This window comes from Scyliorhinus torazame, chromosome 4 (assembly GCF_047496885.1).
Source record: "Scyliorhinus torazame isolate Kashiwa2021f chromosome 4, sScyTor2.1, whole genome shotgun sequence".
NCBI lineage: Eukaryota > Metazoa > Chordata > Chondrichthyes > Carcharhiniformes > Scyliorhinidae > Scyliorhinus > Scyliorhinus torazame.
Window position 1 is genome coordinate 342,599,809 of NC_092710.1, and position 13,437 is coordinate 342,613,245.

At 60.8% G+C, this 13,437-nt stretch overlaps 2 protein-coding genes across 2 annotated transcripts in view; one reads left to right on the top strand and one right to left on the bottom strand.

The window, feature by feature from the left end:
* Positions 1-4,521, bottom strand: part of dnph1 (2'-deoxynucleoside 5'-phosphate N-hydrolase 1) — a gene marked incomplete at its 5' end in the record, with an annotated part of 25,576 nt that extends 21,055 nt beyond the window's left edge. The window contains one exon of the mRNA XM_072500277.1: positions 4,383-4,521. Within this exon, the coding sequence (XP_072356378.1) occupies positions 4,383-4,521 (139 nt within the window). The remainder of the gene's footprint in view (positions 1-4,382) is intronic.
* A 1,203-nt stretch (positions 4,522-5,724) lies between these two features.
* The window catches only part of LOC140411189 (MAD2L1-binding protein-like), a 50,531-nt gene continuing 42,818 nt past the window's right edge, over positions 5,725-13,437 (top strand). Inside the window, 2 exon segments of the mRNA XM_072500278.1 lie at positions 5,725-6,225; positions 6,227-6,382. Coding sequence (XP_072356379.1) covers positions 5,761-6,225; positions 6,227-6,382 — 621 coding nt within the window. The 5' untranslated portion in view covers positions 5,725-5,760.

Below are 13,437 nucleotides of genomic sequence, written 5' to 3' on the forward strand. Positions count from 1 at the left end.
GGGGGGGGGGGACTGGAGGAGATTGCGGGGGGGGGGGGGGGACTGGAGGAGATTGCGGGGGGGGGGGACTGGAGGAGATTGCGGGGGGGGGACTGGAGGAGATTGCGGGGGGGGGGACTGGAGGAGATTGCGGGGGGGGGGGGACTGGAGGAGATTGCGGGGGGGGGGGGACTGGAGGAGATTGCGGGGGGGGGGGGGGAACTGGAGGAGATTGCGGGGGGGGGGGGGAACTGGAGGAGATTGCGGGGGGGGGACTGGAGGAGATTGCGGGGGGGGGGACTGGAGGAGATTGCGGGGGGGGGACTGGAGGAGATTGCGGGGGGGGGGGGGACTGGAGGAGATTGCGGGGGGGGGACTGGAGGAGATTGCGGGGGGGGGGGAACTGGAGGAGATTGCGGGGGGGGGACTGGAGGAGATTGCGGGGGGGGACTGGAGGAGATTGCGGGGGGGGACTGGAGGAGATTGCGGGGGGGGGACTGGAGGAGATTGCGGGGGGGGGGGACTGGAGGAGATTGCGGGGGGGGGGGGGGGGACTGGAGGAGATTGCGGGGGGGGACTGGAGGAGATTGCGGGGGGGGACTGGAGGAGATTGCGGGGGGGACTGGAGGAGATTGCGGGGGGGGGTACGACTGGAGGAGATTGCGGGGGGGGGGGGACTGGAGGAGATTGCGGGGGGGGGGGGGGACTGGAGGAGATTGCGGGGGGGGGGGCTGGAGGAGATTGCGGGGGGGGGGGACTGGAGGAGATTGCGGGGGGGGGGGGGGGACTGGAGGAGATTGCGGGGGGGGGGGGGGACTGGAGGAGATTGCGGGGGGGGGACTGGAGGAGATTGCGGGGGGACGGGACTGGAGGAGATTGCGGGGGGGGGGGCGACTGGTGGAGATTGCGGGGGGGGGGGGGACTGGAGGAGATTGCGGGGGGGGGGGGGACTGGAGGAGATTGCGGGGGGGGGGGACTGGAGGAGATTGCGGGGGGGGGACTGGAGGAGATTGCGGGGGGGGACTGGAGGAGATTGTGTTGGGGGGGGGGAGACTGGAGGCGATTGCGGGGGGGGGGGACTGGAGGAGATTGCGGGGGGGGGGACTGGAGGAGATTGCGGGGGGGGGGGGACTGGAGGAGATTGCGGGGGGGGGGACTGGAGGAGATTGCGGGGGGACGGGACTGGAGGAGATTGCGGGGGGGGGGGCGACTGGTGGAGATTGCGGGGGGGGGCGACTGGAAGAGATTGCGGGGGGGTGGACTGGAGGAGATTGCGGGGGGGGGGGGACTGGAGGAGATTGCGGGGGGGGGGGGGGACTGGAGGAGATTGCGGGGGGGGGGGGGGACTGGAGGAGATTGCGGGGGGGGGGGACTGGAGGAGATTGCGGGGGGGGGGACTGGAGGAGATTGCGGGGGGGGGACTGGAGGAGATTGTGTGGGGGGGGGGGGAGACTGGAGGCGATTGCGGGGGGGGGGACTGGAGGAGATTGCGGGGGGGGGGGACTGGAGGAGATTGCGGGGGGGGGGGGGGGAGACTGGAGGCGATTGCGGGGGGGGGGGGGGGGGACTGGAGGAGATCGCGGGGGGTGGGGGGACTGGAGGAGATTGCGGGGGGGGGGGGGGACTGGAGGAGATTGCGGGGGGGGACTGGGACTGGAGGAGATTGCGGGGGGGGGGACTGGAGGAGATCGCGGGGGGTGGGGGGGACTGGAGGAGATCGCGGGGGGTGGGGGGACTGGAGGAGATCGCGGGGGGTGGGGGGACTGGAGGAGATTGCGGGGGGGGGGGGGGGACTGGAGGAGATTGCGGGGGGGGGGACTGGAGGAGATTGCGGGGGGGGGGGACTGGAGGAGATTGCGGGGGGGGGGACTGGAGGAGATTGCGGGGGGGGGACTGGAGGAGATTGCGGGGGGGGACTGGAGGAGATTTGCGGGGGGGGGGGGGAGACTGGAGGCGATTGCGGGGGGGGGGGACTGGAGGAGATTGCGGGGGGGGGGGGACTGGAGGAGATTGCGGGGGGGGGGGGAGACTGGAGGCGATCGCGGGGGGGGGGACTGGAGGAGATCGCGGGGGGGTGGGGGGACTGGAGGAGATCGCGGGGGGTGGGGGGGACTGGAGGAGATTGCGGGGGGGGGGGGACTGGAGGAGATTGCGGGGGGGGGGGGACTGGAGGAGATTGCGGGGGGGGGGACTGGAGGAGATTGCGGGGGGGGGGGGACTGGAGGAGATTGCGGGGGGGGGGGGACTGGAGGAGATTGCTGGGGGGGGGGACTGGAGGAGATTGCGGGGGGGGGGGGACTGGAGGAGATTGCGGGGGGGGGACTGGAGGAGATTGCGGGGGGTGGGGGGGACTGGAGGAGATTGCGGGGGGGGGGACTGGAGGAGATTGCGGGGGGGGGGGGACTGGAGGAGATTGCGGGGGGGGGGGGGACTGGAGGAGATTGCGGGGGGGGGACTGGAGGAGATTGTGTGGGGGGGGGAGACTGGAGGCGATTGCGGGGGGGGGACGGGACTGGAGGAGATTGCGGGGGGGGGGGGACTGGAGGAGATTGCGGGGGGGGGGGGGAGACTGGAGGCGATTGCGGGGGGGGGGGGGGAGACTGGAGGCGATTGCGGGGGGGGGGACTGGAGGAGATCGCGGGGGGTGGGGGGACTGGAGGAGATTGCGGGGGGGGACTGGAGGAGATCGCGGGGGGGGGACTGGAGGAGATCGCGGGGGGGGGACTGGAGGAGATCGCGGGGGGGGGACTGGAGGAGATCGCGGGGGGGGGACTGGAGGAGATCGCGGGGGGGGGGGGGGACTGGAGGAGATTGCGGGGGGGGGGGGGGAGAACTGGAGGAGATTGCGGGGGGGGGGACTGGAGGAGATTGCGGGGGGGGGGACTGGAGGAGATTGCGGGGGGGGGGACTGGAGGAGATTGCGGGGGGGGGGGACTGGAGGAGATTGCGGGGGGGGGACTGGAGGAGATCGCGGGGGGGGGGACTGGAGGAGATCGCTGGGGGGGGGACTGGAGGAGATCGCGGGGGGGGGACTGGAGGAGATCGCGGGGGGGGGGACTGGAGGAGATCGCGGGGGGGGGGACTGGAGGAGATCGCGGGGGGGGGGACTGGAGGAGATCGCGGGGGGGGGGACTGGAGGAGATCGCGGGGGGGGGGGACTGGAGGAGATCGCGGGGGGGGGGGGGACTGGAGGAGATCCGCGGGGGGGGGGACTGGAGGAGATCGCGGGGGGGGGGGGGACTGGAGGAGATTGCGGGGGGGGGGGGACTGGAGGAGATTGCGGGGGGGGGGGGACTGGAGGAGATTGCGGGGGGGGGGACTGGAGGAGATTGCGGGGGGGGGGACTGGAGGAGATTGCGGGGGGGGGGACTGGAGGAGATTGCGGGGGGGGGGGACTGGAGGAGATTGCGGGGGGGGGGGACTGGAGGAGGTTGCGGGGCGGGGGGAACTGGAGGAGGTTGCGGGGGGGGGGGACTGGAGGAGATTGCGGGGGGGGGGACTGGAGGAGATTGCGGGGGGGGGGACTGGAGGAGATTGCGGGGGGGGGGGGGACTGGAGGAGGTTGCGGGGGGGGGACTGGAGGAGATTGCGGGGGGGGGGGGGGGACTGGAGGAGATTGCGGGGGGGGGGGGGACTGGAGGAGATTGCGGGGGGGGGGGGACTGGAGGAGATTGCGGGGGGGGGGGACTGGAGGAGATTGCGGGGGGGGGGGACTGGAGGAGGTTGCGGGGGGGGGACTGGAGGAGGTTGCGGGGGGGGGGGACTGGAGGAGATTGCGGGGGGGGGGACTGGAGGAGATTGCGGGAGGGGGACTGGAAGGAGATTGCGGGGGGGGGGGGGGAGACTGGAGGAGATTGCGGGGGGTGGGGGGACTGGAGGAGGTTGCGGGGGGGGGGGGACTGGAGGAGGTTGCGGGGGGGGGGGGACTGGAGGAGATTGCGGGGGGGGGGGACTGGAGGAGGTTGCGGGGGGGGGGGGGACTGGAGGAGGTTGCGGGGGGGGGGGGGACTGGAGGAGATTGCGGGGGGGGGGGACTGGAGGAGATTGCGGGGGGGGGACTGGAGGAGATCGCGGGGGGGGGGGGACTGGAGGAGGTTGCGGGGGGGGGGGGGGGGGGGGGAGGAGATTGCGGGGGGGCTGGGGGAAACGAGGATTGTTGTGCCGGGCGGGGGGCATCGTGATGGGGAGTCGAACGAGGCCATTTGGCCCATCGTGTCTGCACTGGCGCTAAAACCGAGCGTCACCAGTTGGCGCCGTTCCTTCCTTTCCCACAGATGCTGCCGCCGCCACATCCAGAGACCAAACTCCCGCCGTGAAAACTTCTCTTTCTCACATCACATTTGCTTCGTTTGTGAATCACTTTAAATCCGTCAAAAATTAAAAGCAGCGACATTTTCTATTACCTTTCACAGTTAAATCCGGGCAGCCGATGTGCTCTGTAAAAACTGTTCCAAATTTCTTCAAGTAGTCGATAATCCGGGAGTAAATGTGGACATCCTGCCTCCCGCCCCTGATACTCCCACAGAAATAAATGGCCAGTTTTCATCCCGCCCGCCCGGCTATCCGCCCGCGAGCGCACCACCCAAAACCCGCGCCGCGCCTGCGCCACTCACACCGCCCCGCTGTCCCCCGCGCGCCCGCCCCCGCGCCTGCGCCACTCACACCCGCCCGCTGTCCCAGCCCGCGCACCCGCCCTTCTCCACTCAAACCGCTGCGCCTGCGCCACTCACACCGCCCGCTGTCCCAGCCCGCGCACCCGCCCCTGCTCCACTCAAACCGCTGTCCCCGCGCCTGCGCCACTCACACCGCCCGCTGTCCCAGCCCGCGCAAACCGCTGTCCCCGCGCGCCCGCCCCTGTTCCACTCACACCGCCCGCTGTCCCCGCGCCACTCAAACTGCGCGCCCGGCCCGCGCCTGCCACTCAACCCGCGCGCCCTTCCCGCGCCTCTCTCGCCTTTACTAATGATGGCCCTGCCCCCTGCTCACAATCTGACACTGAGTAGAACCCCTTTTAAAATATTCAGACATTGCTGGGGGGGGGGGGGGGGGACTGGAGGAGATTGCGGGGGGGGGGGGGGGGGACTGGAGGAGGTTGCGGGGCGGGGGGAACTGGAAGAGGTTGCGGGGGGGGGGGGGGCCGGAGGAGATTGCGGGGGGGGGGGGGGACTGGAGGAGATTGCGGGGGATTATATAATCATCCGTGATTTAATGACATTCAATATTTAAATTCCCTGAGTTGAACTCGGTGCCAGTATAAAATATGGCGGACAGCCCGGTAAAATTTGAAAATAACTGTCGGGGGCAGGCCTCAACACGCAGGCGCGGGAAAGACAAGATGGCGGCCGTCGCTGGGAACTCGGGGAGAGAGGAGATGAGGGCTGAGGAGAGGAAAGTGCAGGAGAAAGAGAGAGAAGAGGAGAAGAGAGGGATGAGGGTGGCGGAGGGAGAGGAGGAGAGGGCAGCAAAGGGAGAGGAGGAGAGGGCAGCAAAGGGAGAGGAGGAGAGGGCAGCAAAGGGAGAGGAGGAGAGGGCAGCAAAGGGAGAGGAGGAGAGGGCAGCAAAGGGAGAGGAGGAGAGGGCAGCAAAGGGAGAGGAGGAGAGGGTGGTGTGGAGGAGAAGGATGAGGGCGGTGGAGGTGGAGGAGAGGGCGGTGGAGGTGGAGGAAGAGGGCGGCGGAGGAGGGCAAGAGGGTGGCGGAGCATGAGGAGGAGGAGGAGGGCAAGTGGGGTGGCGGAGCGTGAGGAGGAGGATGCGAGGGTGGCAGAACGAGAGGAGGAGGGCATGAGGGTGGCGGAGCGTGAAGAGGAGGACGCGAGGGTGGCAGAACGAGAGGAGGAGGGCATGAGGGTGGCGGAACGAGAGGAGGAGGGCATGAGGGTGGCGGAGCGTGAAGAGGAGGACGCGAGGGTGGCAGAACGAGAGGAGGAGGACGCGAGGGTGGCAGAGCTGGAGGAGGGGGACGAGAGGGTGGCGGAGCGGGACGAGGTGGACAAGAGGGTGGCAGAGCGAGACGAGGAGATCAAGAGGGTGGCGGAGGGAGAGGAAGACAGGGTGGTGGAGCGAGAGGAGGAGGAGGAGGAGAGGGTGGTGGAGGGAGAGGAGGAAAAGGAGAGTGACAAAGGTCACGATGAAGGTCTGTCAGCAGAGGCGGACAGAGAAAGTGGATACAGGAGAGAGGTCAAACTGCAGCCACGGTCTGGCATAAAATGGGAGCTGCTGACTGAGTCCAGGCTTCAGGCTGGTGTGAGAGGCTGAGCTCCCAGTGCTATTCCCTGGCCATGTGAGCCCGGAGAGTTGCTGCCGGCTTGTGTGTGAGCTTCTGAAACATGTCCTGTACCAGAGGCAGCAGCTCCCACTTCCATATCAACAACTAGCTTTCTTCAGTAGAAGCGACTCTGGAATGGTGAGTAAAAACCACACCAGGAATATTGTAATAATAGTTTTTATTAGTGTCTCAAGTTGGCTTACATTAACACCGCAATGACGTTACTGTGTAAAATTCATCTAACAAGCATGTCTTTCGGGACTTGTGTGAGGAAATCGGATCACCCGGAGGAAATCCACGCAGACACGGGGAGAATGTACAGGACTCCGCACAGACAGTGACCCCAAGCTGGAATCTATTTCACTAAGAAATAGAATCTGGAAGAGAACCATTTGCTTAATCAGGTTTTCTGTGCCTCCGAATAAGATGATGGTGAGCTGATTGTGGCCTTAACTCCAGTTTCCTACATGTATTCTCCCCAAAAAAATCTGTCAGCCTTGAATGTGTCAATGCAGCAGCCTGTAAAGTTCTGCATAACTACTCTCCGAGAGAAGAAAATTCCTCATCTTCTTAAATTGAAGAGGGGATGGCAGGGAAGGCAATGCAATGTTCCTCCTGCAGAATGTTTGTGGTGAGGGGCGCCGTCAGTATCCCTGCTGATTTCACCTGTGGGAAGTGCAACCCATCTCCAGCTCCTCAGAAACCGCGTTAGGGAGCTGGAAGCTGGATGAACTTCGGATCATTCGGGAGGCAGAGATGGTCATAGATAGTAGCTTCAGGGATGTAGTTACTCCGAAGAATCAAGATAGATGGGTGACGGTGAGAGGGGCTGGAGGAAACAGTCAGTGCAGGGATCCGTCTGTGGTCGTTCCCCTCAGTAACAAGTATACCGCTTTGGATACTATTGAGAGGGACGGACCTACCAGGGGTAAGCCATGGTGAACGGATCTCCAGCACTGAGTCCGTCCCTGTGGCTCTGAAGGGAAGGAGGGAGAGCAATAGTTATTGGGGACTCGATAGTTAGAGGGACTGATAGACGGTTCTGTGGCAACGAAAGAGACTCACGGATGGTATGTTGCCTCCTGGGTGCCAGGGTCCGTGACGTCTCGGACTGTGTTTTCAGAATCCTTAAAGGGGAGGGGGAAGAGTCACAAGTTGTGGTACACATCGGTACCAACGACATAGGTAAGCGAAGGGACGGGGATTTAAAACAGGAATTTAGGGGAGCTAGGGTGGAAGCTGAGAGCCAGGACAAACCAGGTTGTCATCTCTGGTTTGTTGCCGGTGCCACGTGCTAGTGAGGTGAGGAACAGGGAGAGAGTGCAGATAAACACGTGGCTGCAGGGATGGTGTAGGATGGAGGGTTTCAATTATGTGGATAATTGGATCACATTCTGGGGAAGGTGGGACCTGTACAGACAGGATGGTTTGCACCTGAACCAGAGGGGCACCAATATCCTGGGAGGGAAATTTGATACGGCTCTTCGGGGGGGGATTTAAACTAATTTGTCAGGGGCTGGGAAAACGAGCTGTAGTCCAGAAGCCAGTGTTGAGAGTAGTGAGGTACTGAGGAGGGTGTCAAGGTCGCAGGAGTGTACCGGCAGACAGAAAAGTGGGTTGAAATGTGTCTACTTTAATGCAAGGAGCATCCAGAATAAGGTAGGCGAACTTGGAATGTGGATTGGTACCTGGAACTACGATGTTGTGGCCATTACGGGAGACATGATTAGAACAGGGACAGAAATGGTTGTTGGAAGTTCCGGGGTATAGATTTTTTTAAAAAAAAATATTTTTATTGAAAATTTTTCGATCACAATTTTTTCCCCTTACACATCAAAACATAACAAAAAAGAAAATTTAACAGTGAACAAATGGCTAATCAACATGGTAAACTAATCATTTAACATAAACTGAAAAATCCCCCCCCCTCCCCCCCCCCCCCCCCCCCCCCCCCCCCCCCCCCCCCCCCCCCCTGGGTTCTGCTGCTTCTGGTCATCTGTCTTCCCTCTAACGTTCCCCTAGGTAGTCGAGGAATGGCTGCCACCGCCTGGTGAACCCTTGAGCCGATCCTCTCAGCGCAAACTTCATCTGCTCCAGTTTTATGAACCCTGCCATATCGTTTATTCCAGTCCGGGGGGTTTCGCTTCCTTCCACATGAGTAAAATCCTACGCCGGGCTACTAGGGACGCAAAGGCCACAACGTCGGCCTCTTTCGCCTCCTGCACTCCCGGCTCATCCGCAACTCCAAATAGAGCTAGCCCCCAGCCTGGTTTGACCCGGACCTTCACCACCTTCGAGATCACTCCCGTCACTCCCTTCCAATACCCCCTCCAGTGCAGGGCACGACCAAAAACATATGTGCATGGGTTGCCGGGCTTCCGCCGCACCTCCCACACTTGTCCTCCACTCCAAAGAACCTGCTCAATCTTTCTCCCGTTATGTGTGCTCTATGTAGCGCCTTGAATTGAATCAGGCTAAGCCTGGCGCACGAGGAAGAGGAATTTACCCTGCTTAGGGCATCAGCCCACATACCCTCCTCTATCTCCTCCCCTAGCTCTTCTTCCCACTTTCTTTTTAACTCGCCCACCAGCTCCTCCCCCTCTTCCCTCATCTCGGTATATCTCTGACACCTTGCCCTCCCCGACCCACACCCCCGAAAGCACTCTGTCCTGGATCCCCTGTGTCGGGAGCAGCGGAAATTCCCTCACCTGTTGTCTTGTGAACGCCCTCACCTGCATATACCTAAAGAAGTTTCCCCGGGGCAACTTATACTTTTCCTCCAATGCTCCCAAGCTCGCAAACGTCCCATCTATAAATAAATCTCCCACCCTCCTAATTCCCAACTGGTGCCAGCTCTGAAATCCTCCATCCATCCTTCCTGGGGCAAACCTGTGGTTGTTCCTGATTGGGGACCCCACCAGGGCTCCCCGTGCACCTCTCTGTCGCCTCCATTGTCCCCAAATATTCAATGTTGCTGCCACTACTGAGTTCGTGGTAAACGTTTTTGGTGAGAGCGGTAGCGGCGCCGTCACCAGCGCCTCTAGGCTCGTCCCTTTACAGGACTTTCCCTCCAGTCTTTTCCACGCCGCTCCCTCTCCCTCCATCATCCATTTACGAATCATCGCCACATTGGCGGCCCAATAGTAGTCGCCCAAATTCGGTAGCGCCAATCCTCCTCTGTCTCTGCTACGTTGTAGGAACCCCCTCCTTACCCTCGGGACTTTCCCTGCCCACACAAAGCTCGTGATGCTCCTGTCTATTTTTTTTAACAAGGTCTTAGTGATTAGTATAGGGAGACATTGAAATACAAATAAGAACCTCGGGAGGACCATCATCTTAATTGCCTGCACTCTGCCCGCCAACGACAGAGGCTGCATGTCCCACCTCTTGAAGTCCTCCTCCATTTGTTCTACCAATCGTGTCAGATTAAGTCTGTGTAAGGTTCCCCAGCTCCTAGCGATCTGAATCCCCAGGTATCGGAAGTTTCTTTCCACTTTCCTTAGAGGCAGGCCTTCTATCTCTCTACTCTGGTCCCCAGGGTGTATCACGAATAGTTCACTCTTCCCCATGTTAAGCCTATATCCCGAGAAATCTCCGAACTCCCTCAATATCCGCATGACCTCTGTCATCCCCCCCATTGGGTCTGTCACATACAACAGTAGGTCATCTGCGTATAGCGACACTCGGTGTTCTTCTCCCCCTCTAATCACCCCTCTCCATTTCCTGGAGTCTCTCAACGCCATGGCCAGAGGTTCAATTGCCAACGCGAACAACAATGGAGATAGCGGGCATCCCTGTCTTGTTCCCCTATATAGTTGGAAATACTCCGATCTTTGCCGACCCGTGACCACACTTGCCGTTGGGGCCCCAGAAAGGAGTTTGACCCAGCTAATAAACCCATTCCCGAACCCAAACCTCCTTAGCACCTCCCATAAATACTCCCACTCCACCCTATCAAATGCCTTCTCTGCATCCATTGCCGCCACTATCTCTGCCTCCCCCTCCACTGGGGGCATCATTATCACCCCTAATAGTCGTTGCACGTTGACATTCAGTTGTCTCCCCTTTACGAACCCTGTCTGGTCTTCGTGCACCACCCCCGGGACACAGCCCTCTATCCTCGATGCCAGCACCTTTGCCAGCAATTTGGCGTCCACATTCAATAATGAAATAGGTCTATAGGACCCGCACTGCAATTGATCTTTATCCCGCTTCAGAATTAGCGATATCGTCGCCTCCGACATTGTCGGGGGTAAAGTCCCTCCTTCCCTGGCCTCATTAAACGTCCTCACCAACAGCGGGGCCAACAAGTCCACATTCTATAAAACTCCACCGGGAACCCGTCTGGTCCCGGAGCCTTCCCTGCCTGCATATTCCCCAGCCCCTCAATAACCTCGTCCACCCCAATCGGTGCCCCCAGGCCTTCCACCTCCTGCTCCTCCACCCTCGGGAACCTCAATTGATCCAGGAACTGCCGCATCCCCTCCTCTCCCTCCGGGGGTTGGGACCTATACAGTCCTTCATAAAAGGTCTTGAACACCTCGTTTATCTTCCCTGCTCTCCGCACCGTAGCTCCCTTTTTCGTCTCTAATTCCCTCTATCTCCCTCGCCGCTGTCCACTTTCGCAGCTGATGGGCCAGCAGGCGACTAGCCTTTTCCCCATATTCATACCTCCTCCCCTGTGCCTTCCTCCACAGCACCTCCGCCCTTCTGGTGGTCAAAAGGTCGAACTCCGCCTGGAGTTGTCTTCTCTCCCTGTACAGTCCCTCCTCCGGGGTCTCCGCAAATTCCCTGTCCACCCTTAAAATCTCCCCCAGTAATCTTTCCCTTTCCTTGGCCTCTGTTTTCCCTTTGTGGGCCCTAATGGAGATCAGCTCTCCTCTGACCACCGCTTTTAGTGCTTCCCATACCACTCCCACTCGGACCTCCCCGTCGTCATTGGCCTCCAGGTACCTCTCAATACATCCCCGCACTCTTCCACACACCCCCTCATCCACCATCAATCCCACATCCAATCGCCAGAGTGCTCGCTGCTCCCTTTCCTCTCCTAGTTCCAGGTCCACCCAGTGTGGGGCATGATCCGAAACCGCTATGGCTGAATACTCAGCTTCTTCCACCCTTGAGATCAACGACCTTCCCAGAACAAAAAAATCTATCCGGGAGTACACTTTATGGACATGGGAGAAGAAGGAGAACTCCCTGGCCCTCGGTCTAAGAAATCGCCATGGATCCACTCCCCCCATTTGGTCCATAAACCCCTTGAGCACCTTGGCCGCTGCCGGCCTTCTTCCGGTCTTCGATCTGGATCTATCTAACCCTGGGTCCAGCACGGTGTTGAAGTCCCCTCCCAATATCAAGTTTCCTACCTCCAGGTCCGGTATACGACCCAACATCCGTCTCATAAATCCCGCATCGTCCCAATTCGGGGCATATACATTAACCAGCATGACCTCCATTCCCTCCAGCCTGCACTCACCATTACATATCTACCTCCGCTATCTGCTACAATGCTCCTTGCTTCAAATGCTACGCGTTTCCCCACCAATATGGCCACCCCTCTATTCTTTGCATCTAGTCCTGAGTGGAACACCTGTCCCACCCATCCTTTCCTTAACCTAACTTGGTCCGCCACCTTCAGGTGCGTCTCCTGGAGCATAGCCACGTCTGCCCTTAGTCCTTTCAAGTGCGCGAGCACTCGGGCCCTTTTAATCGGTCCATTCAGGCCTCTCACGTTCCACGTGATCAGCCTCACTAGGGGGCTACCTGCCCCCTTCCCGTGTCGACTAGCCATCACCTTCTCTAGGCCAGTCCCGTATCCCGCCTCCGCGCTCCCACTCGCTCCCCAGGCGTCGCATTCCATCCCCGTCCACCCACTCTTTAGCCATTTCCTCTTTGATTTCCGCAGCAGCAACCCAGTTACCGCCCCCCCCCCCCCGCTAGATCCCCTTCTAGCGTGATTGCTCCCCCCATATTACTTCCGCAAGTCAGCTGACTTCAACTGACCCCGGCTACTCCTCCCTCCTTGACCCCCCCGTGTGGGGAACTCCCATCTGCCTTGCGCCTGTCTTCCCGCCATTATCTTTCTGGCGCGGGAACAACCCTTTATCTGACCCGCCTCTTGTGGCGCAGCTCCCTTTCCCCTCCCACTGCCATTCCTCATTCTCCGCCTATGTCCCTTCTTTCCCCCCTCACCGGCGCCCACATTTCTTAGTGTCTCCCCCCTTCCCAATTTACTTCTCTATTTACATCGACAATAACATTCCCTACAGTATCAGTCCCTCAGTTCCGATCCAATTTCTCCTCTTTAATAAAGGTCCATGCTTCTTCCGCCGTTTCGAAATAGTGACGTCTCTCCTGGTACGTGACCCATAGTCTTGCCGGCTGCAGCATCCCGAACTTCACCTTCTTTTTGTGTAACACCTCCTTGGCTCGGTTAAAACGCGCCCTCCTTCTCGCCACCTCCGCACTCCAATCCTGGTACACCCGTACCACTGCATTCTCCCATCTGCTACTCCGTACTTTTTTAGCCCATCTCAGGACCTCTTCTCTATCTTTAAGGCGGTGAAATCGCACGATTGTCGCCCTAGGTGGTTCTCCCGCTTTTGGTCTTCTCGCCGGGATCCGATGTGCCCCCTCCACCTCTAAGGGGCCCACAGGGGCCTCAGCTCCCATCAACGAGCTTAGCATCGTGCTTACATAAGCCCCGCAATCCGCTCCTTCCACTCCCTCAGGGAGACCCAGTATCCGAAGGTTCTTCCTTCGCGCTCTGTTTTCTAGGGCCTCAATCCTATCAATGCACTTTTTGTGGAGCGCCTCGTGCGTCTGTGTTTTGACCGCCAGGCCCAGGATCTCGTCCTCATTATCCGTCACCTTCTGCTCCACCACGCGGAGCTCTGTCTCCTGGGTCCTTTGTGCCTCCTTCAGCCCCTCAATTGCCTGTAGCATCGGGGTCAGCACCTCCCTCTTTAGTAGCTCCACATACCGTCTCAAGAATTCGTCTTGCTCGGGCCCCCATGCCGCCTGGGCTTTCTCCGCCGCCATCTTGTGTTTTCTCCCTTTCTGTCCTTATCGTCGAGGATTCCTCGCGCTGCAGCCGCCGCCGCCGATATTTTCCTCTTTCGTTGGGGGGAGACTCCCTATTCACTCACCCCACACCGGGTTTCGTCGCGCGAAAATTTCCCGTTGGGGCTCTT